Here is a 27,951-nt window from a genome sequence, read left to right as displayed (position 1 = left end):
GTATTATAAGTGGTCCCCGTGTTCTGTGATGGGCACTTGGGGTTCCTCTTCGCAACTGTCCTCCTTCCCAACCCAGTGGATGCCGTGGCCGTTCTCCCTGGGCGGGAGGTGTGGCGAGTGCTGCCGTTCCAGTGTGGAGAAAGTAGTGAACTGGACTCTCTTTCTCTTGCTGGTGGGCGAGTGGACAGACTCGGCGTGCATGGGTTTGCTCCTGAGGGAACCCACGCAACTAAGGGGAGAGTCTGTAACAGATGCCAAGCAACTGGGCCTCCTGGAGAGAGAGGCGGTCTTCTCAGGCCCAATGTCTATCACGGTGGTTGTTGTCTGGGAGTCTTGCTGGACGGGGCTGCCCGGCACGCTCATCACCAGCTCGGCATCTGTGCCGAGCCAAACCCAGTCATGCCTGTGGCCCGTTGGCTCCTGGCCGTGAGACGGAGGCTTCTTGTGCCTGAACTTGACAACGTATGAGACGCAGTTTACAAGAAACACCAGGATGGCCAGGCAGAAGACACCCAAGAGAGCGTACATTCCAATCTCCAAGTCTGTGAGAGGCCTGTTGGCTAACATCCCTTCACCGCCGATTTCTATCTCGGCCGTCTCCTGCCCAGTCTCCTCCACCTTGGTGGGGAAGTTGTTGTAGTTCATCAGGTTCCCAGGAGCTTTCACAGTGCTGGTAAAGCCAACACTGCTCATGTCCTCCACTATCATGTTGTCAGAGCCGTATCCCCTGCTGCTTCCGCTGGGGCTGCTCATCATGCTGACATTAACCTCGCTGGTAGGACTGCCGGGGTTTCCCGAACTGCCGGTCTTGCCCACTCCTCCGAGGCTGCCGCTGGTTATGAAGGTTCGTTCCGTAGATTTGATGGTGGTTGTGATCTTCTGCATGGCGCTCTCCTCCCTCTCTGAGGTTGAGCTGCGTGGTGGAGACGGCTTCCTCTGCCTCCTCTCACTGCCTCCTTCTTCCCCATCGTTCCCATAGTCACTGCCATTGTCCTTGCTGCTAGCGGTGCTGCTGGTGTTGCTATCTGGCCGTCGGTTATTCACCTGAAACTTGATCTTGAGGCTGCCGTTGCCCACGGCTACAGTGCTTTTGCGTTTGGACTTCTGGCAGGCCTCGCAGATAGACATATCCACTCTGACTAGAACTCCCTCGCCCTCTCCTTCTGCCACCACAGTTGGAGGCGTGCCCTGTACTGACACCACGCCCTGATCGAGAGACGTCACCGTCACTCTGTAGTAAGCAGGGTCATAGATATCAAGAGGCGTCTGGTTGCCATCACTGAACTGCACCCAAGCACTGACCAAAGCTTCCTGGAAGAGCAGAAAAGGGCAGAAATTGTAAGTTTGCTTTGAATCTTTAGTTCATCTTTGAGGAACTTAGATCTCTGAAGACTGTTACCTGTTTAGGGCTCTGTAGAACCTCTTGCGTGGTTGTAGTAGCCAAGATGGCCCTGTTGCTTCCTGGACTGAGCTGTAAAGTCATGGAGAGGCCTGCGACCAGCTGGACGCCCAACTCTGTGATGGTCACTTTGTCATCCACAACTTTGATAGTCGTCTTAGCCAAGATGGCATCAGACAGTGGAGAAAACACCTGCCACAGAACAATATCAGATAAAATAATTAACTGTTTCTCCTCCTCCTTAAGTCTACCAGGTTCAAAGTGAAACTTGTGCACTCGTAAAACCTAAACCCAACTTTTATCTGCCTGTCTACCGCGCCTCATCCAAATAATAACTTAGATAATCACCTGGATAGTGGTGGTCCCGAGGTCCCGACCAGACAGCACCCTTCCTGCCTGCAGCCTAGCTACTCGAGGGTCCTCCACCTTCATGAAGTAGCGAACCAACCGCGTGACATCCACCTGCCAATCAGAGCCCAGGAAATAGGCCTTAGGATCCCGCGGGTCCGCCTGCTCTGCCACAAAGTGAGTGAGCACCCGCACCAGGGCGTGCTGAAACTGTAGCATGCAGCCCTTCCCCTTCCTGTCGTCTTCTTCGCTGTTCCAGCCGGGTCTGGGACATGAGCACAGAAACACACGTGCAGGTCACACCTGTCACACGGCAAATGCTTTGACCTAATACTCTAATACAATCACTCAATCCCGTCTCTTTGCTTGATTGGATCACATTGAGATATTACAGTACATTATGTAATGGAATCAAAACCCTAAACCCTGAGAGAAATATGATTTGTATGGACTGAAAGACACTTCTAGAAATCAAATGTAGAAACCATAAAAGGAAAGACAAATGGTTTGTTGTGTGTGTTTCCTACCTTTTTGAGGTTAGTATAGGAACCCTCCAGCTTTTGATCTGGCTTAACTCCGTGTCCGACACCTCAATTGTGAGGGGGAGTTGTGGCATCCACACATTCAGTTCCAGCTGAGCACTCAAGTAGCTGTAGGTGAAGTTCATCATCATCTTCACTTTGCCCTTTGTCTCCTTGCCGTTCACAAAAACATAGTCACACCTGTCTGACACCTGCAGGGGAAGAGGCACAGGAAACACAAATATATACATTTCCTTGAGAATGTGAAAGTTTGAGTGAGTACGCTTGTGTAAACAATCTATATCAAACTCAGTATGAGACTGTTGTCAATGAAGGAGATGTTAGTCATCTAACCAATGACAAAGAAGAATCAGATATTCTCATAAAAGTCACTATTTTAACAAATAGACCATTCTTACAACAACAAATGGCCTTGCATCAGTTTTGCACTGCATGTGTTTCCATAGTAATGTCAGCTGGCTGTAATAAACTACTGCGATGATCACCGGTCCGAAGCTTTAGGAAGAGGCAGCATTGCAATTTTATGTTAATCAAAATATCATGTGGTGCAGCGCTGAACATCAGTCCTTCACAGCCAAGTGAATTCATTACACTGTAATTTCAAAGGTGACCTTGGCAAGTTTAGGCGACTGCCGAAAGATCTCATGGACATTTAGAGACACAAGCCAGGAGGTTTTCATGGGTCCTCTCAAATGGCTTCTGCTTTAAACAAATTGGATAATTAAGACAGCATTGAAATTCAGTCACCAACCCGTGGAAGCGCACAGGGGAGAGGAGGGGAAAAATGGTGACTTTGACAGATGGCCAAAGGAGGAATACAAATAGCAAAGAGATACCCCTCTCTCATTTGCCTGAACCCAGCACTTAGCCAGAGGCAGCGCTGTCCCAGAGACATGCTATTTCTGAGAGGATCTTGTGTCATCATTGCATCTGAGCATCACTCATCCTGCACCCATGACCAGAGCTGAAGCCATCTCTATGTGTCATCCTTGCTGTGAACTGAGATGCCTTGACCTCTTCTGTGTGAATAACCCTATGCTTGGTTTATATGCAGACGGCAGATTTACAATGGCACTGAAGCTCTTGGAACAGTTGTTATCATGGAAAAAAAAAATTTAATGCAAGCATGGAACAAAAGACGGAGAGGGGCTGATTTAGTCCCAGTGAAGTCGTCTGGAGTTCTCATGTTTTAATTAAGTGTGGAGGCAGTCAACCAGTCAACCATGATCTAAGCCACTTTGCTCATTTCTTTTTTTCTCAGAGAAGCATCCTCCAAGAGCTCCACTGAACTTAACACGAGCCATGTTCAAATAGTATTGTGCAGCATCAGTTGAAAGGGAATGCCATTTTTAATGTGCCATCCACCCACGCATTCCAGTCCCAATCTCATTCTGCAGCCAAGAATATCCCTCTGTGTTTTTGGTGTCAAAACCAGATATTTACTTAAAATGAGATTTGACTTTCATCAGTACAGTACGGTATTAAAGACAGGCAGAAATAAAAAAAATTAAAAAAGCTCAAATGCATGCTTCATTGACAAATCTCTGGCTGCAGTTTCATTGTGCAAATAAACAGGTTAAATTAATTTTAATGAGTGTGCACAATTAACATATCTAATGCAAGGGAGTAATTACTGTAAGTTCAAGCATTACACTGAGTTCAAGCTTTGTGTAAATGAGTCTGTCAAATTGCTTTTTCCTGAAATGTTCTTACGTCACTCCTTCAGTCCTGCAACTGACAAAGAGAGAGAGTGCCTGTGCATATTTGAAGTCCCTGCGTCATTCATACACATCTAAAAAAAAAAAAAAAAAAAAAACTTTCCATCACGGCAGATTAGACTTTGTTTTGCTTTTGTTTTGTCACATGAGCTGTTCATTCTGGATAAATCCTTCCTCATCTATCACGAGCAGATTTGATACTCTTCAGGCACAGCAGAAGAGAAAAGATATCTGAGTCAAGCTGTTAGACTAAGAAGATTAAAGGGAATATTTGTGACTGAAGCTGCTATCTGGTCAGCAAATACACTGAGTGCTACAGTAAGCTTAGAACAACAGGAAAGACAGCTACATTACAGGGTTCATATCCGGCCTCTTGACATCTGCACGTAATCCTGCTTTTCTTCTAACCGACACCCATCTGCACTTACTGTATATACAGTCCTGTGGGTCTCCTCAGGGAGGGAACGCACAATGAACCAAATACTGAATCAAATAATACATTTATTAGCCAGGACAGCTGTTGTTTGTTTGAACCTGCTTTGGGACATAATTTTACCAGCAAAAAAAAAAAAAGTATTAAAGTACTAGAGTCCACTGCATGTCTTTATTCTTTGTTTACAATGCCACTTTACCCTTGAGTAAATAACATTCACAGCCTCTGACCTCAGGGGCCAGGGGCCTGACTTTCAATTTCATCAGTAAACAAAGCCGGCTTTTGGCAGTCAGCCGTGTTCAGGTTCACAGGATAAAAGGGGCAAGTCACAGGATGGGAGCACAGTGGCTGACTGTGAGGCCATTTGTGGTGAGCGATTTAGCACAGTGGCTGTTCATTGTCTGGGAGATTGATGGGCGATGTTGTCAGAGCCCAACTAATAGTTTGTTTTACTGTGTAGGAAAAGAGACAGGGAGCAGAGGTGACTTTGGTACAACTTATTTGTCCGCATCTGTCCTAAGCATCATACATGACACCCACCTCACCCCCATGGAGACGATTTATTCTAAACATTCACTCCAATCTGCCCTCTCTCTCCTCAGCATCAGGACGCAACACTACAGCAGGAAAAATTATTTAAAATTGAATAAAAAGGTGGAGAAAAATGTGAGTGCAATTACACTTTTTTTTTTTTTTTTTTTGCACGAACATATCATTTAAAACAGCATGAACAATCATCATGACTGGGATGTGCAAAGGGGAGCTATGAAACCCAAAAGGGCTTATATGAAAACCTCACCCACATTCAAAAACCAAATTTGTTACAAGTTAAAAGGGAATAATTAAACTAACAAAAAATAAGTAGAAAAGTAAGTGATTAAACAACACAAAACAATAATAATGAATGAGATAATGAGAAAAAGAAAAACATGACAATAAATGTCTTATCATGATGGTTTGATGGTACATGGTTTGACTGATGAGGTACTTTTTGAGAGCCTTTTTAAATGATGTTAAATGAATATTTTTTTTCAGATAGTCAGGTAGCTGATTCCAGAGACGTGGACCAATTGAAAATTGCCCAAGAGCAGTTTGATTGGAAGAGTTTCGTGTCTGGTAGCTATGGACTTGGTTGTTGGACATAAATATATGAGAGAAACTACGAGGTAAAAAAGTTCATTCTATGCTGAAACACAAATAAACGTATATACTCTTATGAAGCCATTTGCACTACAGTAAAACTAAATGAATGTGGGCTGAGGAAGTGGAGGAAGAAAATCTTACCTTGAGAACATCTTCATCAGTTGAGCTACAGTCTGCGTAGTCAGATACATCGGTGACTACTCCATCTTCCTCCACAGCTACTATCCTCAGAGGCATCACCACCTTCTTCCCAGTCAGTACTGCTGTGTTGAGGATCTCTGTGTCCTGCAGGCAGTGGTGACATAAAAATAACGCATCTCTTACAGCAGGTTCATTTTCTGTAATGGTTCATTTTAAGTGGTGGAACAACCAGACAAGTTAAAGGTTTTTTGGTAACAAGGGATACAGGCAAAGAAGAAGGGAGGAAGGAGAGGCAGGAGTAATGAGCTGTGACTCAGTGACTCAGCAAATCTGCTTCCCTAAGGAAGAGGTGATGGGGGGTGGGGAGGGGGGGTTAAGGCTGGGTGATGACCCGGTCACCACAGGGAAAGTGAGAGCTAATCTTATCTGCACAGGCATGTCCCTCAGGTCATATCATTTCATACATTCCCAAATAACCAGAGGCTTGGATATGGTCTAGGATTAATTCTCTACACACACATAGAGAGCAGCCTGTTACTTAATGCTCAGTGTTTTATTAAGTAGGACAACTGTGGCAGGTAAAGCAGGTGTGGAGCAGATAGAGTGAGTTGTTTACTTGGCAGCTTGCCACTGAAGCAAGATATGCTGCTAAATGAGTGAAAGAGAGAGAGGCAATTTATATGTTCGGATTAACACATACATACAATCCATTTGCCATCTGTGTGTGTCTGCACGTGTGTCTGTGTGTGTATACGTGCGCACAGACAAGCATTTGTATGCATGCATGGGTAATCAAAGCATGTAAATGAAGCAGATGGATATGTGTCCTCTGCTGTAAAAACACACTGCTTTAAATGAAGTTGAAATAATTTAATAACGCGTGTGTACGTGTGTGTGTAGATTAGTATGTGAGCAGCGGAGCGCAGCACGGTCAAGTTCTGTGAATGATCAGTTAAATCAAATTTAAAGAGACACTTGGGCACACTCCGGGTATGATAATGAAGCAGATGGATACGTGTCCCTTGACTGTAAAAGTTTAAATGAAGCTGAAATAAGTTAACATCATTTTTTTTTTCAACTGTCATTACAATATAGTTATAAAACAGTGAAGCCTTACCTTCCCTTTTGTCGAACTTCATACAATCAACGCACTTTAAAATACAGAGGACCATCCTCATGGAACAATCTACTGTACCTACATCACTAAAATCAATATCCACACTGGCTTTGTTAAAAAAACTACTGAAAAAAGAATTCTTTAGTTAAGATTTTTCACTTCTGGATCTGTCAATTTGTACCTTTAATTTTTTTCATGTAAATTGTTTGTTTGTTTTTTTTAATAATTTTCTTTCTTTCTTTCTTTTCTATTTTTTATGTTATGAATTTCTGTATTCTCTTCTTACTTTGAAGACCACCGCTGTTGTAGTTTTTTACATAGGGGAGGTATTTTCATAAGCCTTTTTTGGCTTCCACCTCTCCTGCACAATGTTTAATTTGACTATTTTCATTGTTTATGCAGGTTATAGTATAATGTGCAAAAAAAAAAAAAAAAAAGCCCTCCGATGTGATGTAGAAGTATGGAGCAGCAGCCCTTGCAGGAGTTCATGGAGCAGGGGCAAAGAGTGATCAGTCAGCCCTAATGTCCTCTCGAGCCAACCATCAAATCTCCTCATGTTTGGCCCTCAGCCTGAGGTCAGCTTGTAATCCACAAGAGAGATGAACCATGTCAAATTCACAAATCAGGATACTGTAGCATATCCTCATCACTCCAAGCGCTCCAGCACCATTCTGATGGAAATGCAGCAGACAGCACTGTGAAATGTGACTGACCTACTCGCCAAAAATACTGCTATAATACTACAACAATTATTAACTTATAATTATATGAACACATATTCCATCATCCACACATTTAACTATTAAGCAAATCCTAAGAAATGAATGAGTGTTTTATGAGACAGGTTGTCAATGTTGTGTCAGTCCTACCAACAGTGATGAACTAAGAAGTCACCAACCCCAGGTGACAGATGAATCTTTGGAACGCAAAGTGGTGTAAATGCTTGTGTAATGTTCCATATTTAGTAGTGGCGATTATATGATTGATTAATTATAGAGGTAGCATGAGAGAGAGGCCTGCGGCACCAAAATAGAAGCACATGAAGCAGCTGTTAGCAGGAGAGGATGACCACATATTGCACGCCAGAACAGAGCAGAACAACACAGAAGAGAGACATCAGCTCGCTGACAGTCAACAGCACAAGGTCACAATCTGCTCAAAATAGAACCCATTTACTAAACAATCCAAAGCATATCCAGCCTTCTGCGTATGCAAACCAGACAGGAATGGATCACAGCAAAGAGCATTTTATGATATTTTCATGCGCCAGTGCTCAAAAGATACAATCGGAGGAGTCTGCGTTTTTTTTAAAACGCTGCTGTCACAAACATCGATAACGGTTTTAATAATGATTGGATGTGACATGGACACTGTCAGCTCACTCACCATTACAAGAGGAGCCAAGCCCACAAAGTCCCTCTGTGTGGTATAGATCCTCATGGCTCCTTCAGTCTTGGCTACGTTTCTGGATGCAGACGGCAGCTCCAGCTTCCATATGATCACCTGACTGTCAAGGGGACTGCTGAGCTCTTCAACCTCAAAATCCATCTGAAGCACCTCCAGCAGACTGCTTTCAAGCCTAGGTGAGAAACGGAGAGCTGGGTTAATTAGGTAGATACCCATATAGTGTCCATACAAATAGAAAGAAAATGATAAAAAACAAGATGAACAGTGGAAAACAATGGACCATCTTATTGTTTTGCAGATTTCCAGTGTCAGATTATACCATCATCTGTCATTTGGTGCAAGCAGCATTACTTTGACTATTTGGGGGTGGGGGTTTATGTTTCACTAACTTTACTTTGTGCATTAGCAGCAGCAAGACAAAATCGTTCCATCACAGCCATTGATACTTAACATGATTACTTCACCACTGGAGTCTCAAATTCTCTTCCCTCACATTATGTTCCTGTAGAGATAATTATGTCTGAATAGAGGTGCAGTGGTTTTATCTTCAGTCTGTGGCTCAGCGCTGTAAGTGCAGGACACATCGATGTCCATGGGGTGTAGTTTTTGTGTATGTATATATAAATATATATATATATATTTATTCTCTTTTGTTATTATTCAAGACAATGAGGAAGGCGCATGTTGGAAAAGGATTTCAGACATTTCACCTAAAACATATAAGACTTTACAGCCATGCACATGCTAAAATGCTACATCTAGCAAGGGCAATGTTTGTCATGGTTTTTATCTTAGTGTTGCATGTTAGTACATGTACTGAAGGAACTTCTGCTAATGAGCAGCTGAGGCTGCATGAATGTGTGTGTGTCAAATTTTCTAACAATCAATCCAACAGTTGTTCAGATTTTTCAGACTAAAGTGGTGCACTCACCAGCTGACATTCATGGAGCCCGCCACTACCATGGAAACACAAGCGCAGTAGTTTAGTGTGTCTTTTCTGCACACGAAAATGTTTCACTGGCTAAAGTACTCTGTTTGATTATAAAAGAAACAGAAGCTGACTGAACTGAGACATTATCACACTCTGACCAGAGCTGAATTTAAATAATGTTCATTTTCTAAAGGTCTGAGTGTCAAACAGGAACACTCCAGCTCCTGACCGACTGTATGGAAACATGGAAGGGTGTGACACTGTTCCTAGGACATACTGACAAAGCAGAACACATCAATTATACATGATTTTTATAATCTGAAGGATGCAAAGTCAGTATGTTATATACAGTAGGCCACACAACCAGTGAACCATCCCTGCAATTAACAATCACTCTTTATTTTGTAATCATATTTAGGAAACTGGGGCTGCTCAATGGAAAGCAGAAAGTATCCTGATAAATACTGACACTGGATTTTTTTTCTTTTAGATATCAGCTCAAAATTCATAGTGCAATATTCTGAATTTAGCCCCTTGGGTAAACACTGTGAAGATTTGAGGAGAGGGAAGTGATCCCAGTAGTAGCGACAAGACCCAATCCCTTATTTTTTTGTTATTCTGTCGAGGGCTTTACATCTTTAGGCATTTCCACTAACCTAAAAAAGTACAGAACTGGATTTCTCTGTGTTGGCTGTATGCTGTGGAGGCTGGTACTGTTAAGTGTAAACAGAATAAAAGGTGGTCTGAGGACAGTGGCATCCTGCATGCACAAAAAAGTATAAGCCTCTGTAACTTCTAATGGCCTTTCAGCGATGCCAGATAGAACAGAGTGTCCTGGCCACGGATTCAATTTTCTTCAATGGGCCAAGTTAGTATCCTTGGTTTTATTCCTTGGTGATGTATTGAACTATAGAAAAGATATATTGGACAAAAACATAGTAAAAATTTACATTGGGCACACAGACCTTCTGCATCTCTGGGTCATGTTATAAACATCTCTTTCAGAGCTGTACTGACACACATTAAGTCCTGTTAACTGCATGACAATGACCTCTAAAAGGCTGCATAGCAGTCGCCTTGAAGCGACAACAACTGGACAAATTGCAAATTATATTTTGTTAATCCTCCATTAAATTCAGTAAACTCTACAACAAAGCATACAAAAGTCCCTCTATATATCCCCCCTCTCATATCTGCCCTTATTAAAGGCAAGACAGAGATTTAGTGTAATTGAATAATCTCAGCATATTGCTCAGAGACCTGAGATTAAAAGATAATAATGACATTCTGTTCAAGTACCAAAACAAGATATGCTTGGCTCACATAATCATGCCTATATCCCCCTTAAGTATGCATTAACACAGATATCCATAAGATAGGGGGATGCTTCCCTGTTATTTACGCCCTTGGTCATTCTTGTGAAGCATTCAGGGGAGTAATGCTTCAACAACTTGTTTACGGCCGGCAGTGTGACTGTGAGTAGAAGTGCTTTAATCTTAAGATCCAAACCAAGCTGCTGCGACAGAGGATAATAAAAAAAGCGCTTTAATGTACATATAGCACAAATACTTTTAGTGCTCACTAAAAGCCAGGAAGACAAAAAGTCAGTGAAATCCTCACAGTGGTGTGACAGTAGACGCTCTCTGCAGGGGTTCTGTTAGTTTCATGACATTTTAGAGAGGATTAGCAAAATGACTGAGTGAAAAAATGTGTTAACCCATAAAGAAGTTGTGATAAACAATGTCATAATCCAGAGCAAACGGGGGAAAACAACTTAATGAGGTCAAACCAATAATGACGAGCACAGATAAGGTCAGCGTTGTGTCTCTGGTTGTGGTAAGCTGCGTCTATTGTTGTGTGACCTCCTGAGCTTGTGTAAGGCAAACCCACATTCAGCTACAGAAAGTTTAAATATATCCCTGTACTGAACTCAGTACCCTATTATGTGGATGTGAAGTCCAGCAAATGTTATTCTCTGTCTGCTTTTATTAGTTTTTTTCCATCCTGGGATTGTGTGGTGCATTCTCTTCTTCAGCCATGCCAACTATTCGCACACAGATTAGAGCTTTAGTTTTACAAGCATGTCTTGGAGCTGCTTTAGAGGCAGAAATAATCTTACTGTTTAAGTTAAACCTCAGTGGATCAGTTTTTGAGACCAATGTCAAACTTAAATGAAAAAAAAAGCATTCAAATGAAGTCCACACATTAATATCACAAATGGATTTTGTTGACGTTGCAATCGATGACGTTTTTTTGCTCTGCTAGACCAGTCACACATAGATTATCTCGCCAACTTGCCTGCTGGCAATGTCGGTGCACGACGTCAATCCAATAAATATCCATCCATATCCAATCGTAGTCTTTGGACTATGTCCGGGTCATAGGACTTTGGTGATGACCTGATTCTTTTGGTGCCATTTGTTGACATTTATGGCTCAATAGTCAAATGTTCCCTTGATGCCAACATTCAAATTGCCAGTGGTATGAATGGTAATAAATCTGATGGTGCAGACTTTTCGTGTCAAAATATAATTGACATTCAATTAATTACCATAGCTTACACTGTTAATGAGCAAATGTTAGCATGGTGTTTCATCCACACTCAGAAAAAACTGCTGCATTATCCTTGTGTTAAAGAGATTTGACCTTCCCTTGCAACCATCCGCCATTAGCATGCTAACAAGCAAAACTAACACGGTCAACATGGTGAATGTTACGCTTGGTTAACATCAGCATGTTACCATTGTCTCTGAGAGCATGTTGTCTTGCTTGCATAAGCATTTAGCTCAAAGTACTGCATGCCTAAGTACTGCCTAATGAAGCTGCATGGCTGTAAGCTACACTCCTGCTTCCCCTCTATTACATTTTACAGTTCACCCTATGAGGGTTAACTTACAGTCTGTTTAAGCTAATACAAGCAAAAGCAATCATTGGTTTTACTTATTATGGCAACAAGGTAAGAAACAATCATTTAAGACAGATTGAAAAGACATGAGGCATCAGTGGATTTGTTTTATTTCATATGTGCAAATAAATAGTCTAAAAAAAGTCTGTTTGGTCTCAGTCCAGTAACTCAGCTGAGCTTGAGAGGACATCTGATATAAGATGCCTGTTGAGGAAAAGGTATTACCCTGTTTATAAAAAAAAAATCAAACCTGCAAAAATATTTTATAAAGGGTCCAAGTTTTGTTTGAAAAAGATTCACTTGTGTTTTATAATAACTACCTTCCCAGCCTGCAGCTCTCAAACAACCCATTAAATAATGTTTGAAAGCATAACATGCAGAACTGGTAAATGTTGGGAAATGTCTAAAGCACATAGGAGAACTGGGCATTGAAAGGGGGAAAAAAAGTAATATCTGCTGCAACGGGCAGCCGTCCAGGAGCACGTGCAGTCAACCGTACAAGATGTTTCTGCAATCAGCTGTTGTCAGACCTTTTCTCTTTTACTCCACAGGTGTAGAAGCAGATATTGAAATGCTTTGCATGATGTAGGCTACATTACAAGAGTGCCACTTTTGTTAGAGACACAGCAGAGGATGGAAAAACTCCATGGGGCCTTAGGGGTATTATTTGTCCATTTTCAACAACAGCAATTTAAACTTATAAGTATGCGATCAATTTTCCAGAGAGAACAAAAAAGACACACAAAGGAAGAACACAAGAGTTATGCTTGCCTTTTCCCAGGTATTGGAGCCTTCCTCTGACAAATAACAGCGATGGCTCCATCTGCACCCATATCCAGAGTGATGTCCCACAGTAGAGAGTTACTGGGTGTCGCTGTTCGAAAGGTCACACCCTTCTTAACTGTCGCTCTGTGAAAAGTCAAAAAGGAAAAGGTCGAGAATGCGGTGAATGCACAATGTCTCATGTTAACAACCAATGCAATTCAAAGCACTGAATGATTATTTATCTGAAGTTTAAGAATACAATGTGAACAAATGTCTAAGCATGTTTTTTCTTCTCACCATTACCTAACCAGATTTTCATATATATAGTATATAAATAGCATCATCAGGAAATCCAGCTTAATCAGACAGATCACATTTGATTTATTAATTCAAGCTTTATATATTCAGGCTATTGACATAAATCCACGGTTTCAGAAAAAAAAGGGTGGGGGAGGCACTCTCATATAGTTGATTCTAGTGTATAATATGTAATAAAATAAATATGAGACCCAGACAAACCATCAATCAAATAAAAACAGAAAAATGCCAACAGTCACTGATTTGCTACCACCCATTCTCCCCCTCTTCAACCACCCCCAATCATTTTGCATTTGAATAAGCAAAAGAAAACATTGTTATTTCTCTGCCTCCTTGTGTGCACTCATTATTTAAACTGTAATATATCATTAGTTTCCTTGGCATCTAATTTGTAAATGGTAAGCATTCTGCAACTGAACGTGTAGACCTTCCCACCGGGCTTTGCCAGCATAAGCAGCTTGCAGTAGGTCAAATGTTAATGAGATATTCTCCTACAAGAATTGCGATCAAGTAAGGCAAGAGGCACGCATTGGAGAAATCAGCACCACCTCCCCAAAAAGAAAAAGAAATCCTGTCTTCTGCTGCAACAATACTCGTAATCCATATGGTCAACTACTTCTTTAAGTACTCGAAGCTCCGGTGAGACTCTCTGAATACCCTGCAACAGCTCACACATATTGTCTCAAATAGTTCAGAACAGCATTGTTGAGTAATTCTTTGCTTTTCATCTGCATGCAAAGCTGTGTGTTTTATCTCCGAATCTTTGAGATAAAACCAAAGTGCATTATGAGTCTCTGAGGATATATATAACAGCAGCCACAGCAGTCTGGTGCTGAAAACTTCTGCTCTGGGTTGGGACTTGGACTTAAAGAATTAGGCAAAGGAGAGAAGACACGGTTCCCTGTTCAGCACAATGAAAAAAAAAGCAATCATCCAATATTATCATTTCTTAAATGAAGGATTTAAAATAACCCTTTAATGGTTTGGTGGTGATTTGTGGACACTGTGATCCTTTGTTTGTGACAACATCTGCACATCCAACATGTAATCTAGAGAGAGGTCTCAAATGGCCACGGGTCTTGGCACGGAGGTCTTTGCAGTAAAAAGCCACAGAGTCTGACACGAGCTGCTGCCTTAGCCACAGGAGTGAGAGATAGAAATCTTTTTTTTACTGTCTGCTTCACAGAATTAATGGACTTGGCTCAACTTGTGAGTCTGCTCAAAGTTCAACAGGCAGAGAAACGTGTAGGTTAAAGGTCAAAATTAAACAGAAATGACTGAGCTGTGTCTTTTTCAATAGTTCTTTTAATCCTGCGCCACTGTGACCTGGGAGACTGCCTGTTACCAGTCCAGCTGCACAGCACAGAAGCTGCTTTATCTGATTAGCACAGGTTCAGCCAGGGAGCAAGGGCTAAGAGGTGAAAACATCTGGTGCTGCGGCTGCCTCGAAAATAAAAACCCAACACTGCTGCTGCCACAGTCTCACTTCAGTCGCCCATTATATTTAGCATGAGGTAAGTAGTTGTGTTGAAGCCTCTGGCCTCTCGCTCTGTGCTCGCACCACAGTGGTTGCTGCTGTAGTGGATGTGTATCAGGAGGCACACTGGACACAGACTTATTCAATCAGCTTTGGCTCTGAGCAGGTCTCATCCAATAAAGCAGAGGAAAAGATCTAAACAGTGCAGGTGTAGCATGGTCTCGTGTTAGTGCTATAAATTATAGTGGCTTCTCTGCGTCTTGTGTATTGGAGTGAATGGTGCGAGGGAACAGCAGGAGGTGGCCGGTTCAGTCTTCTCATCCACAGGGATCCCAGGAGGCAGGAACTGCACAGGGAGACCAACGTTGACTCTACACAGGCCACAGCTTTCTAATTAGGATGAAAGGTGTGGTGAGAACAACAACCAATGTAGCAGCCCCTTGGTAATGGTGATACGTTGGAGGTAATATACCACAAAACAATTATTTCTGCCTCCACAATCACTTTTCTAATCAACCTGTTTTAATTAAGGAAATGAAATACGGGACGTATCTGCCTGTATCAAGAGTGACATTGAATATGAATCTGTCACCTATAGGGAGAAGAGAGAAATACTATACTGCATCCCCACGATGCATGAAGTAGACCAAACCAGTACATTCATACTTAGCGTACAGACAGACATTAGCATGCTGGCAATCCTCTCATCAAACTCTCCCCAAGTAAGAAAAATATATATTTCTTTTTTTTAAAGTATATTTTGGGGGCTTTTATGCCTTTAATGGATAGGACAGTTCAGAGAGTGACAGGAAATGGGAGGCAGAGAGGGGGGGAATGGCACGCAGGATAGGGCCGCTCGACGCAGGATTCGAACCGGGGCCTCCTGCAGTGAGGATTGTAGCCTCAACACATGGGGGTGCTCTACCAACTGAGCTAAACACCGCCCCAGAAAAATATTTTTTTCCCGAAAATGCCATACCTTTAAAGGTATAATATGTAGGAATTCCCCCCCATCTAGCGGTGCGGTTGCATATCTGAACGTATTCTTGATGTTGCATTCATGTGAAATCGGGCAGACGTCAGACAGACAACAGACGCTGCATGTAACAGGATAAACAAGCTTCTATGTAAACAAGTGGTCCGCCAGCACGAGGCAAAACAATACAGGCGTGACAATATGTTGTCATGGTGATGTAGTATTGTTTACCTGACCCACGTTTTACCGTCTTTCTCTCCTCAAGTAAAATGATATCCGGTTGGTTTGCCGACGGCCGTCTGCCTGACTGCACCTGAATGCAACATCACTGCCTCCGTCCTTCCTTACACTACACAGTGGTGACAGTCTTAACAGGCGCTACCTGGAAAACTTTCTCCCCGAGCCGACAGCTCCGGTGAGTTTCCGTGGTTACCTACGGTCACGCTGCCACTCAACGTAAAAAATGGCGATGCAACATGGCCGCCTCGGTTCGGTGCGTCGCCCACTTATGTATTTGTAACGACTTGTAACAACTCATTCTAAGGTACCAGAAAGCTTTCATTTGTATGCGGGTGTGATTTGACTTCAGTGAAATACGTATTTATGAAAGCAATATTTGATTTTTGCTAATAAAAAGCCAAATAAGTTACACACTGGGGCTTTAAGTGTGTTGTTCCTTGAGATATAAAACTCTGTTCACACGCAATGTTTTTTTTTCCACGTTGTGCTGCCTAAACCAATTACTTCAGTACAACCAACATTACATTTCCTATTTGTGTTTAATTGCAGCAGTGATGCTGACTGTAGAGAATTGTAAGTGCAGTGTGATCATTTGCCTTAAGTGGGGGAAACTTTAATCCGGCATAATCAATGAGGTAAGCGGGGACGGCATGCCCCATGTATTAATGAGAAAACCTAGGAGGACTGTTAATCTAGTAATGGCCTCTGAATAACATGCCCTGCTGTGATGAAACACCTCTGTGTATTGAGCTGAGTGGAGACGGGTTTAACTAATAAAAAGTGACAGTAACAAGAAGACTTATCTAAAGCCCTTTTTTCTCTCACTCAGTCCCGCTTGTTTAAAAAAAAAAAAAAAAATCCCCTGCGACTGGAAGAGGCGTTTCTCCTCTGAGTGGTTGGGAACAGGAACTAGTGTCCATGGCTTTGGTTAGCGGGCCCTGAGGAGGCGGCGGGCAGGGGGAGGCACCAGGGCAGAGAAGATGGATGGCTATGGAGACTGGAACTGACAGTGTGTGAGAAAAGCAGCTCTCAGGTGCTGCACCTGCCATCCATCTCACTTCTGACCGGGCAAAGCATGAGTGGCAGCACTGTTCCACCCCTTACATACTCTTCATTCACTCATACACATGCACGCATGTAAAAAATGCACACAGACAAGTGAGCACACAAATAGATACATACGCTGTTTAATACTCTCAAAGCAGACCTTGGCTCTCAGTCAATTTATTTGCCTTGTTTATTTGTGGAACGCTGTTTTCTTTAAACTTATTTGAAAGATCACAGAGCCCTGGCCAACAAAGGAAAATAAAACCATGAGACAATTCAAAAAACGTAAGAACATAAAAACAATAAAACACAGTCTGATCAAAGACCTACAAGAGAGATCGTATCCTGCGTGAGCTAGACACCGAGGCCCAGATGTATTTCATCACTGAGGTTGCTATCAAGATGCTACCTAGGGTTTGTAATTTACTTCCCTGATATGATATGTGTTCCCATCTTTGGCTTTGTGGACGCAGCACCGAGGGGACCCAGTGCCACCGCTGAACCCCAGTGCGATTGGAAACAGATGCAATCATTAATTATGCAGTCAAATGTCCACCATTTCGCCAGGCTGATGGCCCGCCGTCAGCAACGTGCTTATCGTACTTATGGAGCAGTTCAGGGAGTTGGGGAGACACTCGTGCAACCCTCTCGCCAAATGGCAGCTCTGGCTGGCAGCACTAGAAATGCATGTAAAAGTCCTGTTTGTCACACAGATGAATGATTAGGCTCCCTGGTTGAAGAGCTGACTGACTATGTTGATACAGAAGCTCACGTTTATTTGTCGCTACAGTGTTGCCTTTAAAGGTACATTGTGTAGGAATTCCTCCCATCTAGCGTTGTGGTTGTATATCGCAAGCAACTCAATCGTATTTTTCATGCTGCATTCACCTGAAATTGGGCAGACGGCTGCACGTAACGGCATAAACAAGCCTCTATGTAAACAAGTGGTCCGTCAGCACGAGGCAAAACAATACACGTGACAATATGTTGTCATGGCGATGTGGTATTGTTTACCTGACCCACGTTTTACCGACTTTCTCTCTACTTCTGTGACTAAAATGACATCTGGTTTGTTAGCGACGGCCGTCTGCCCGACTGCAGGTGAATGCAGCATCAGTGTAACGCTCCATTCCTCCTCACTGCGTTACCGCGGTGACTTTTCACAGACGCCACCTCGACCTGAGCCGACAGCTCCGGTGTCTCCGCTGAGTTTCCGTGGTTTCCTACCGTCACGCTGCCACTGAACGTAAAAACATGGCAACACCACATGGCAGCCAGCACCGAGCTTACCCGCTCCATGTAGATATGAATGATATGAACGGCAAAGGAACACTTCAGTTTGTTGATGGGGGGGGGGGGTTACTGATTAATGAAAAATAGACTTTTGAACAAAATAATCGATTTTCGTGAATAGATAACAGGAGAAGTTACACAATGTCCCTTTAAATTAAAACCCCTTAGAAGAAAGACACAATGTTGTGCTTCATAGCTGACGTTCAACTGAAGTAAAGTTGAAAAGAAAAAGAAACAAATAGTTGGATCACACTTGCTGAATGTACACTACAGGAATAACCCACGTGTCCTTGATGCGGACAGAGTGATGGTGGTAATACAACACTATCTACGACCTTTATGAAGCTCTCACTAAGAATGACAGCTTTATTTTGGCAGGATGGACAGGTGTGACTTGCATGTCTGTGTGTGCGTGTGTGTTTTCAATCGACCCCAAATTTGTATGTCCCTCAACTCCAGGTTTATCATGCTGATGAGGGAGCATTAAGCAAAGCGTAATGGGACGTTGAGACAGTGATAGAGCACAGAGACAGCTGCTGAGAACTGGATGCACAGGGCTTGTTAATGTGCTAATAAGCTGAGGGAGAGTAGTGCTGCATTACAGAGTGTGTGAGTGAGAGAACAGTGACTGTATTATGTCATGTTCATGGGATATTAAAAAAAAGGAATTTCAGAGTTTAGTCACCATCACATGAGGTTAATTACAACAAAGCCTCATAACAAGATTGCCAATTTTCCAACCAAGAGACAGTGACAGTGAGGAGGGGAGAGGAAATAAAAGGAAAGGAAAGGACAGGAAAGGATCTATCTGCCCTTTCTTCAGAAACATGTGTGACTGAGTAAATGAATTAAAGCGGCAATGATTAAAAGTGACAGTACGAAGAGGAGGGATCAGGATTTCTTTTTAGGCTTCATTGCTTCAGGTAAAATCAAGAGACTGAAACCAAATGAAAACAGCAAATTAATTCCAATACCTGATGTGACCCCTAACAACACATGGGCGCGCAGGTTTTTATCTATAATGCAGCTGAATGATTCTTGGATGAAACACTGGATGAAACACCGGCAGCAGGTCTTTGTTTGTTTGTTTCCTTTCACAACACCAGAAAAAGAACTTAACACCTAAAGGGACATTTTGACAAACTACTTCAGACACAACTCTGAAACCTGACAAGGAGGAAAAGTGCATCCATGCACAGCTGTCCGCTCAATCAATATTCAGCTATTCCAGCATTCGCAATTGATCTGAGTAAGTGACTGTCTACGTGAACGAATGCAGGACCAGATGAAAAAGGAATTAATAATCCATGACTGTGTCCTCACCTCCGCACCTCCACTGAAGCATGTGTGAGCAAGACGGAGGAAGTAAGTCAGGAATTATTTATCTTTAAGGAAATGTTTATTGTGTACCACAGTGTTTCTCAGTCCACGGTTTGGGATAAGCTGCCCTCAAGGACTTTCTTCTGCTTCTACTACTACTTTTTCTTCTGTTTCTTCTTATTCTTGCTCTTAACCAGGACACATCACTGGACATCAAGCAGCAACTAAACCGCATATGAAAGACAGACTCATACCCATGATCCAAATCTACAAACAAACCCAGTGATTAACTGTCAGAATAACACACTGCACGCCTCCTGACAGTCCATTATTCACTGGCTTGGGCAAAAGCCGATAGTGTCCTAAATAATGATAATAATAACAATAATAAAAGAAAAGAAAATCTCTTATCAAGTTTGCGTAAATCTTTCCATGTCTGCCCTGACAGCTATCACAGAGAAATCCAGCTACGCTTCTTTGATCTCTGTCTGGGTGATGATAACAAAAAGGTTGCGGGTGACCATGAAAACCATCAATTAAACGGTGAGAACTCAGTTTTGAGGTGCCAATCTCCCATGTTGCATCACTTCACCTCGAAAAGTGGAGCAACAAACCAACATCTTGAGGGAAAGCCATGAGAACAGACTAAGTCTTGTTTTTCTTTCTAATGTGCATTTGCATTTTTCTTTTCCTCCAGACAATAACAAAACAGGTGGTTAAGACATTATTTCTTGACTAACATTAGAAGTAAATCATTAGTCTCCATTACCAAAGATGTTACACAAACCTCCAGAGAAATAATTAATGCTGCACGGTGGTAATAAAAATGTTCTGAGCTCCAATCAAACAGGAATATTCTAAATTGCAAAATGAGTAGAGGGTTTTAAATTGAATTGAGCGACGCTGATAATCCCTATGATACTTCATACATTCGATAGTGCAGCATTGCATGTATGAGCAGATCCTGAGCAGCAGAGCAATAATGAGTCACGAGCTACATGTGATTTTACTTGATCCATGTCAACCTTGAAGACTACCGCTCTTGAAACAGCCTTTAATGTCATCAGGCTGTGCTCACTCAAACATGTATTTTTCTGATTTAACTCAAATAATCTACCCTACTTCCCAGAAGGACAGTTAACCTCCATGATATTTTCAGAGAAATGCCATAATCCATCCTAAATCTCATTTCCTCCAATATTCCCTTATTTTTCTGATGGATTTGTGGCAGAATTAGAGATGAGGACTAATACTGTTAGTGAACGATTCCCAGTGTTGAATTCTTATTGACCAATTAAGTTGTGCTTCACTGAAATGATGGGAGGCCACAGTGTGCATCTTTACAGAAAACACAGGCTTACCTGAGGGTGAAGTTTGTCAGCTGAGCAGAGCTGGCCATGAGTACGTAGAACGTGGCGATGTCGGTCTTCTTCAGCGGTTTGGAAGATGTCCTTATGACGATGGCGTTGCCGAGCTTCAGGCGAGAAAGCGTGGCCATCCCTTTAGGCACCTGCAGAAGACGCACGCTGCCGATCCTCTGCATGGGAGTAACAGGAACATACTCGGCCTGCTGTGTGCCGCTCCAACGACTTCCATCAACAGAGTTACACTTCCCATTGACTTTAGGCTGAGCCTGGTAGTAAAGCTCCACAGGATTCCCAGCCGACGGGTCCTGCCTCTCCCTGCTGGTGCCCTCTGACCCCGGGGTAAACCAACCAGGGGCAGGGACCAGCTCGGCTATGCAGGTCCCCCTCTCGCCCCCCATGCCACAGGAGCCCCTCACCTCCTGGGTCTGCCAAAAAGCATACACCGTCACACACGGCAGCTCGTCCGCAGCACCTTCCCCCCTGCCCCAATCCCTCCCCGCAACGTAGAAGAGCACCCGCACTTTGGGCTTGGAGGAGAAAACCCGAGTTGTCAGCATGAAGGCCTGGATTTTCCAGTTAAAGGTGAAGACCTCTGGCGCGTTGAAGAGCTGCACAGACTGGACCAGATCTAGAGGCACAGGCTGCTCCGTGGACATGCTGCCGTAGCTGGCGTTGACAGCTGGCTGGCTGCTGGCTCTTAAGATAACAAAGGGCTGCGTGTGACTCTGCATGCTGGAGTTCCTCATGAAGTCCTGGCCGGCCTCCTTCAAGAAGAGGTAGTCAGCATCTCGCACATCGTAGTTGACAGGCAGGAAGACAGGGAAAGGCACTGGGCTCCTGCTGTCGCTCAGCTCTTTACTGCTCAGATCTGTAAGGCAAAGATAGTATCACAGTGCTGCATTTCTGAGCAACTATACAATTACTTTAGTTTTTTTTTTCTTGTGTTCAGACAATGAAATCAAGAATGATGTTACCTGCTTGTGATTTCATTGTCTGAACACAAGAAAAAAATAACTAATATAGCTATACGAGAAGACAAAATGAACATTATTAATCTATACAATTACTTGAAACAACATTCCTGTACATACAGTACAGTATGACAATAACAAAAAAAAAAGATGAGCAGTGTTCCAAGAACTAACACTTGAGTGCAAAAGTCAGTTAAGGTCAAATGATCAACTGAGTGGGGCATCAGAGTATTACACTAAAAGGCCTCTGAGCTTAACCTCAAAAGTCCTGAAACAGAGCACACAGGTGAAATCATGCAAATTACAGCCCGAAAAGCTTTAGAGTATTTTAGTGATTTTCTCAGACAGCAGCTTCAGCTCACACAGAGCAGCAGCTGAATTCTGTGGCTTTGTTAAGAGACTGCACAAAAATGAGTGGTGTTGTGAGCAGGGCCAAACCCCCACCCCCAGATGATTGAGAAAAACTGGAGCACCCTCCCAACATATAAAAAATAAAACATGTTTAATCATTAACCTCAATAAAGCTCAATGGATTTTCACGATATTAATAAATATAGGTGATGAGGAGGCAAAACAAAACTGTTCAAAACCTCTCCCTGTAAATGTTAAAATGCACATGAACCCAGAGCAGATGAAAGTTTAAAGCCCCAGTATGTAACTTTTATTAGCAAAAATCAAATATGTCTTTCATAAATACGTATTTCACTGAAGTCGAATCACACCTGCATACAAATGAAAGCTTTCTCGTACCTTAGAATGAGTTGTTACAAGTCGTTACAAATACATGAGTGGGCGACGCACCGAACCGAGGCGGCCATGTTGCATCGTCATTTTTTACGTTGAGTGGCAGCGTGACCGTAGGTAACCACGGAAACTCAGCGGAGTGGGGAGAAAGTTTTCCAGGTAGCGCCTGTTAAAACTGTCACCACTGTGTAGTGTGAGGAAGGACGGAGGCGCTGGTGTTGCATTCAGGTGCAGTCAGGCAGACGGCCGTCAGCAAACCAACCGGATGTCATTTTACTCCATGAGAGAAAGACGGGGGTCAGCTAAACAATACGACATCACCATGACAACATATTGTCACACCTGTATTGTTTTGCCTCGTGCTGGCGGCCCGTTTACATCGACGCTTCCTGTTACATGCAGCGTCTGTTGTCTGTCTGACGTCTGCCCGATTTCACGTGAATGCAACATCAAGAATACGTTCTGATATGCAACCACACTGCTAGATGGGGGGAATTCCATTATACATTCAAAGTAGTATTTAGCCATGTATTTTTCAAATGAGAACAAAGACCCTCCTGTACTATCCCATGTCTCCTTCACACCACACAACACACTGATGACTGATTTCACATTTGATTTGTTAAACAATGCATATTTACTCAAGCTTACTATGTGGACCTCCCTTGTTTGCTGTGGCCTAAATGAACCGGTCATAATTTCTTTCTATAATATAGTCTCCAGATTATCATGTCACAGAAAGGTACTAGTTGTTTATTTCTGATATAATGTGTTTTTAAAACCTGATTGTTGTTTCTCACATGTTCTGTAAGTATCAAGTGAATCAAAATGTAAAATTCATCACATTCTAATTCCCTGTTTCACCGCCACTGCCCCAGTTTCACCTCTTTCATGGATGATCTGCTTTCTCTATATGGGCAGGAAAGGTGGGATCTGATACATCTGGCACAAGTTTGAAATCAGCCATCAGAAACTGGGATTAAAATGGCTTTTCAGATTGTCAGCAGGCTGTGAATACCCAGCAGATCTACCATGAAAAAATGAGAATAGTGCGTCATCGTGTGAAGCAAAAGCTAAAAATAATGTAGATAACAGAAATGAACACAGCGATGCAGTGGGGAAAATGTATATTATTCTGTGAGTTTATATGGAGTACAGCCATTGCTTTCTGTTAATGTTTTCAAGGATTATGCACAGACTCTTAAATAATACTGTGCATTGAATGACCTTTTTACATGAGTGAGTAAAAACAAACCAACAGCACATAAATATTCCCTGATCTGGTTTAAAAGCCTGATGGCAAGTGTTTGCCCCAATGGAAATGAGTCGAAGCAGAGGTCACCCGGCCATCATGTGTCCTCATTAAACATCCATTTTGATAGAATTATGAAGATTATAGCAGCTGACCTGAGTGTGCACTGTTTATCTGGTGGCTAATTGCCCTACTTGGTGAATTAAGGACAAAAAACACTGATGTTTACTCTGGAGATTATAACAAAATGGATGAAGCTGCACTAAGCAAGGTACTGCATAGTGAAAAACAGATTTAGTGCAATCTATGAGCCAAACAAATCATCATCCCACTAGTGTACCAAAATTAACAAGAGATCATATGTAAATCTATAAACCTGTGTTAGGTGCCACAGACAGAGCCGTTGTTATTTATTCAGCGAGGATTGCTTGAAGCTTTTCTCTGTCAGAATGGCTCGTCGTGTCCCTCATGGCTGCGGGCGTTTGACGGCTCTGTCCATCATGGTCTCTTCTGCTTTCCTTCCTCACTCACCCCATGCAAAGAGCCTGTCATGAAGGCCTGACAGGTCACACAGCAATCACTATACTGTAAGTGTCACAATCATGTCAGCCTTGAAGCCCTGCTTAACAGCAACTCCCCACCTCTCTCTCACACACACACACACACACAGGAGGAAACAAGAGTGTCATGTTCGCCGAGTGGGCGACACACAGCATCAGGAAGGGACTGTCGGGAGTGGGGAATGGGGCTGTCCTGGCTTAGCATACCGGGGCCCACAGTGACAGATGTGCTGTTTAATACCAGAGCTGGCAGCAGCTCCGGCTGGAGTGAATAGAAACTGACTCACTGTCTACAGCAGGGAGAGTGCTGCACCAGTGTAGGAACAAAGTACACTTGCAAGCCCATCCCTTTTACAGTTCGATTTGATAGGTCATCTGTGGTCCTCTTGTTGTTTCACGTGCTTTTCATTTTGTAAAACCCAAAAGAGGCCAATTAAATGAAGCATACGTAGCACACAATGTATTGTGTGGATACACTGTGCTGCGCCAGATGGACATGGCAGGAACTCTTCCTTTAGGATTCATCACGGTTTAAGAGAAGCATCCGTCCCCACTGCCAGAATCCAGATAACTTTACAAGTAGTCAATGTAAGCAAACCTCCACTTGTATGCTCCTCTCATCATGATGAGAGTCATGCCCTCAACTGATAAACATGAGAGAAAATCCGCTGCACCAGCTGTTCCAGCCTCTCAAATCGCTCATTTTGAGGAGCCTGAGCTTCTCCTCCTCCTTGGCTGAGTCAGAAAGCATCAGTGTTGCCACGGAGATGTTAAAAGCCACCTCTCCAAGACTGCTCTCCCACAGACCGAACATGTTCACTGTCTTGCACTGTTGCTTCATTTTATTCTCTCTACAGTATGTAGGTTAAGTGCTCTCCAGGAGGGGAAAAAAATATTCTCTTATGTAAGGGTTGAAATCATATGTTGTTGATCAAATCTTTGTTCATCCCCCATCCTTGTTTCCATTTGAAAATGTTTCTTTTAGCAAATTAAATGTCAGCGCAGCTTCCCCCCCCCCCCCTACCATCTACAACCTGGAGCCAGTCCAATCCAATGAGAGTTTTAATATCATGGACAAGAATGGAAATTGAGAATATTCAAATATTCATATTACTTATAATCAAAAATTATTGTATTAAGATTTGTCCTGTGCAAGTTACTAGAAACTTGACTTAGGGGTTTAAGTTTCATAGATTCATTTAAAAATAATGTTCCCCATCACCAATTTTAATAAATAATAAATAAAAAAAAACACTGCTGTGTCTGATGAGCAGCACTTTGCCCTGCAGTTGTTCTTATGGCTCCATATTAAATTCTTTTCACTGGCATGACAGCAAACTTCTTTTCACTGTGCTTGTCTTTCAGCATTATTTCTTCAATTGTAATCCATCTTTGTATTATTCTATTAAAATGCACAAAGCTTGAGCAGCCATCGTGAATTCTAATGTGCAGTAATGACTTTTACCATATGTGCTAAACAGCTTGCAGAAGTGAGGCGACTCCCAATAGCATCACCAATGACAACAATGGATGCCTGCATTTTAATCAGCAATTAGATTAAAAGACGCCTTTGTGTCTCAAAGTTTCTCTTTCATGTGGTTTTATAAAGGTTTTTGATCAAATGATCCCAAATATTGCAATGCACTGATAATTAATACTTTCAGCTTAAGTACTGGCATTAAGACAAGTGATGCACCTGCAGCAAACATTTTCTTAATCTGATATTAGAACTGTGTGTTTTTGTCTTTTGACTGGCTGACCTTTCCTTTGCATCCATCTTCAATATAGCACAACTGACTCCCATTAGGATCTGACAGCCTGCCACTAAAGAGGCCCTCAGATACATATTAGTAGGGCAACTCATGTTGTCAGTGGGGCACTGAGAAATTCTATAGTCATCTTGGGAAGCTGTGGCTCACAGCTGAGGAAAGAAAGGGATATTCGTTAAAGTATCGTTCAGCATTGTGGTTAATTACCAAAGGGCATAGGAATTGGAAGAAGGGTTTGGACGACATGTTTGTTAGAAGTGTAAGCAGTGCTACAATGTGGTGTCTGCTGCAGGCGCCTAATTGGGAGACTGTGCATCCAATTACTGTAAATGAAAGCCACCCAGATCTGAGTTCACCCAACCCCATTCTGGATATGTTATCAATTCTTATGGTTGTTTCAATGAGTGTGATACATTTAATTTCCCCCAAAAATAAATCAAATACCGAATGTTTAAAACTTTTCTCTGGTGGTGTGTTTATCATCTATGATCAAGACAATCTTGTTAATTTGTTGTTGTGCATGTCATGACAGTGGATCATGTGCGGAGCTACAAAACAGGCCCAGCTCCATGTTGTTTCAGGGATAAAAGTTAGCCCATGTCGCTTCTCATCAGTGATTTGACTGATGAGAATACACTTGGCAGTTTCACAGCTGCATCTTACATTTAAGGAAGTGTTTTATACAAACATTAAGAGATGATGTAGTGCTGATCATATAGCATGTAATGCTCTGTGGGGCTGGTATAGTCAGAGGGTGGAGGAGATAAGGAGACAGAGGGAGAGGAGAGAGAGAGAGAGATGAGGGAGGCTTAAGCTCGTGCAGTGATTGGTAGGGATTGCTACGCTGAGACTCTTAAAGCTGCTTTAAAAATCTGTTTTATCGCAATTTCTCTATTTTTCTCATCTTTTTATCCACATAAATCAGCCTGCTTGCATTCCCTGGAAATAGCCATCTATGAGTTAGTTATAGGCTTCACAGTAAATGCCTTTGTGATGTGCTTTTTCTTCTTCCTCTCTTTTCTTTTTCCATTATCAAAGTTGGGAATTTATATTGTGTGCCTCTTGTTTGTCTTGCTGTGTGTGAAAATGGGGTTCCCTGGCTTTCTAGCAGACATCAATAGGGGGAAGTAATATATCCCCATAGAGAGGCAAAGTACTAGGCATTAAGGCAAGTTGTAATAGTTGTAATGTAAACCCATCAAGTCTTTTACTCCTCATCCATTTCATCCTAAATGTTTCATAATCCCACTCACCACTGTGACACCCATTTTTAGCAAGCAAGACACACATGCTCATGGAAACCTCACTGAAACACTGTATCACTGTGGGTAAGTTTGTGGCACAAATGAGGACATTTATATATTATTTAGATTTATAGAGAAGGCTGTTTTAGAGCTGACATGGCATTGCTAAAAAAAAAAAAAAAAGAAAGAAAGAAAGAAAAAAAGGCCCACGTTCCCTCACCAACATAATGCAAAAGATAGACAGTCCATTCTATCATGTTATTGTTTTCAGCTGCTATCTTTAAATACAATGCAGAAACAGTAGCCTATACATGCTCAAACAGTGGCAATCCCCAGAGGCTTCGGGTTAATTCGTTGCACTTTGCACATATGCTGCTCTTACACGTCCCTCGCGGGCATTTTAGATTTTAAAAAAAATACAACAACAAAAAAAAAAAAAACTAAAACTTACCTTGTGTGAGGACTGCTGTGATTGTTGCAAAGACTATCTGTAAGATCCTCCAGCTCTGGCAGTAAAGGCTCAT

The 27,951-nt window shown here is 42.4% G+C and overlaps 1 protein-coding gene across 1 annotated transcript; it reads right to left on the bottom strand.

Moving 5' to 3' along the window:
- Nucleotides 1-3: 3 nt before the first annotated feature.
- LOC310991693 (transmembrane protein 132D) lies at nucleotides 4-27,951 on the bottom strand (the record flags this gene model as incomplete). The annotated part of the gene is made up of 9 exons (XM_083979563.1): nucleotides 4-1,311; nucleotides 1,400-1,591; nucleotides 1,748-2,012; nucleotides 2,275-2,480; nucleotides 5,725-5,868; nucleotides 8,228-8,420; nucleotides 12,856-12,993; nucleotides 20,882-21,755; nucleotides 27,879-27,951. The coding sequence occupies 9 exons, from the start codon at nucleotides 27,949-27,951 to the stop codon at nucleotides 4-6; spliced, it is 3,393 nt and encodes a 1,130-aa protein (XP_083835689.1).

The sequence above is a fragment of the Trachurus trachurus genome (genome assembly GCF_905171665.1).
Source record: "Trachurus trachurus genome assembly, chromosome: 9".
In the NCBI taxonomy this organism is placed as follows: Eukaryota; Metazoa; Chordata; class Actinopteri; order Carangiformes; family Carangidae; genus Trachurus; species Trachurus trachurus.
The sequence above is the reverse complement of the archived record's forward strand: the minus strand, read 5'-3'. Positions and strand labels throughout refer to the sequence as shown.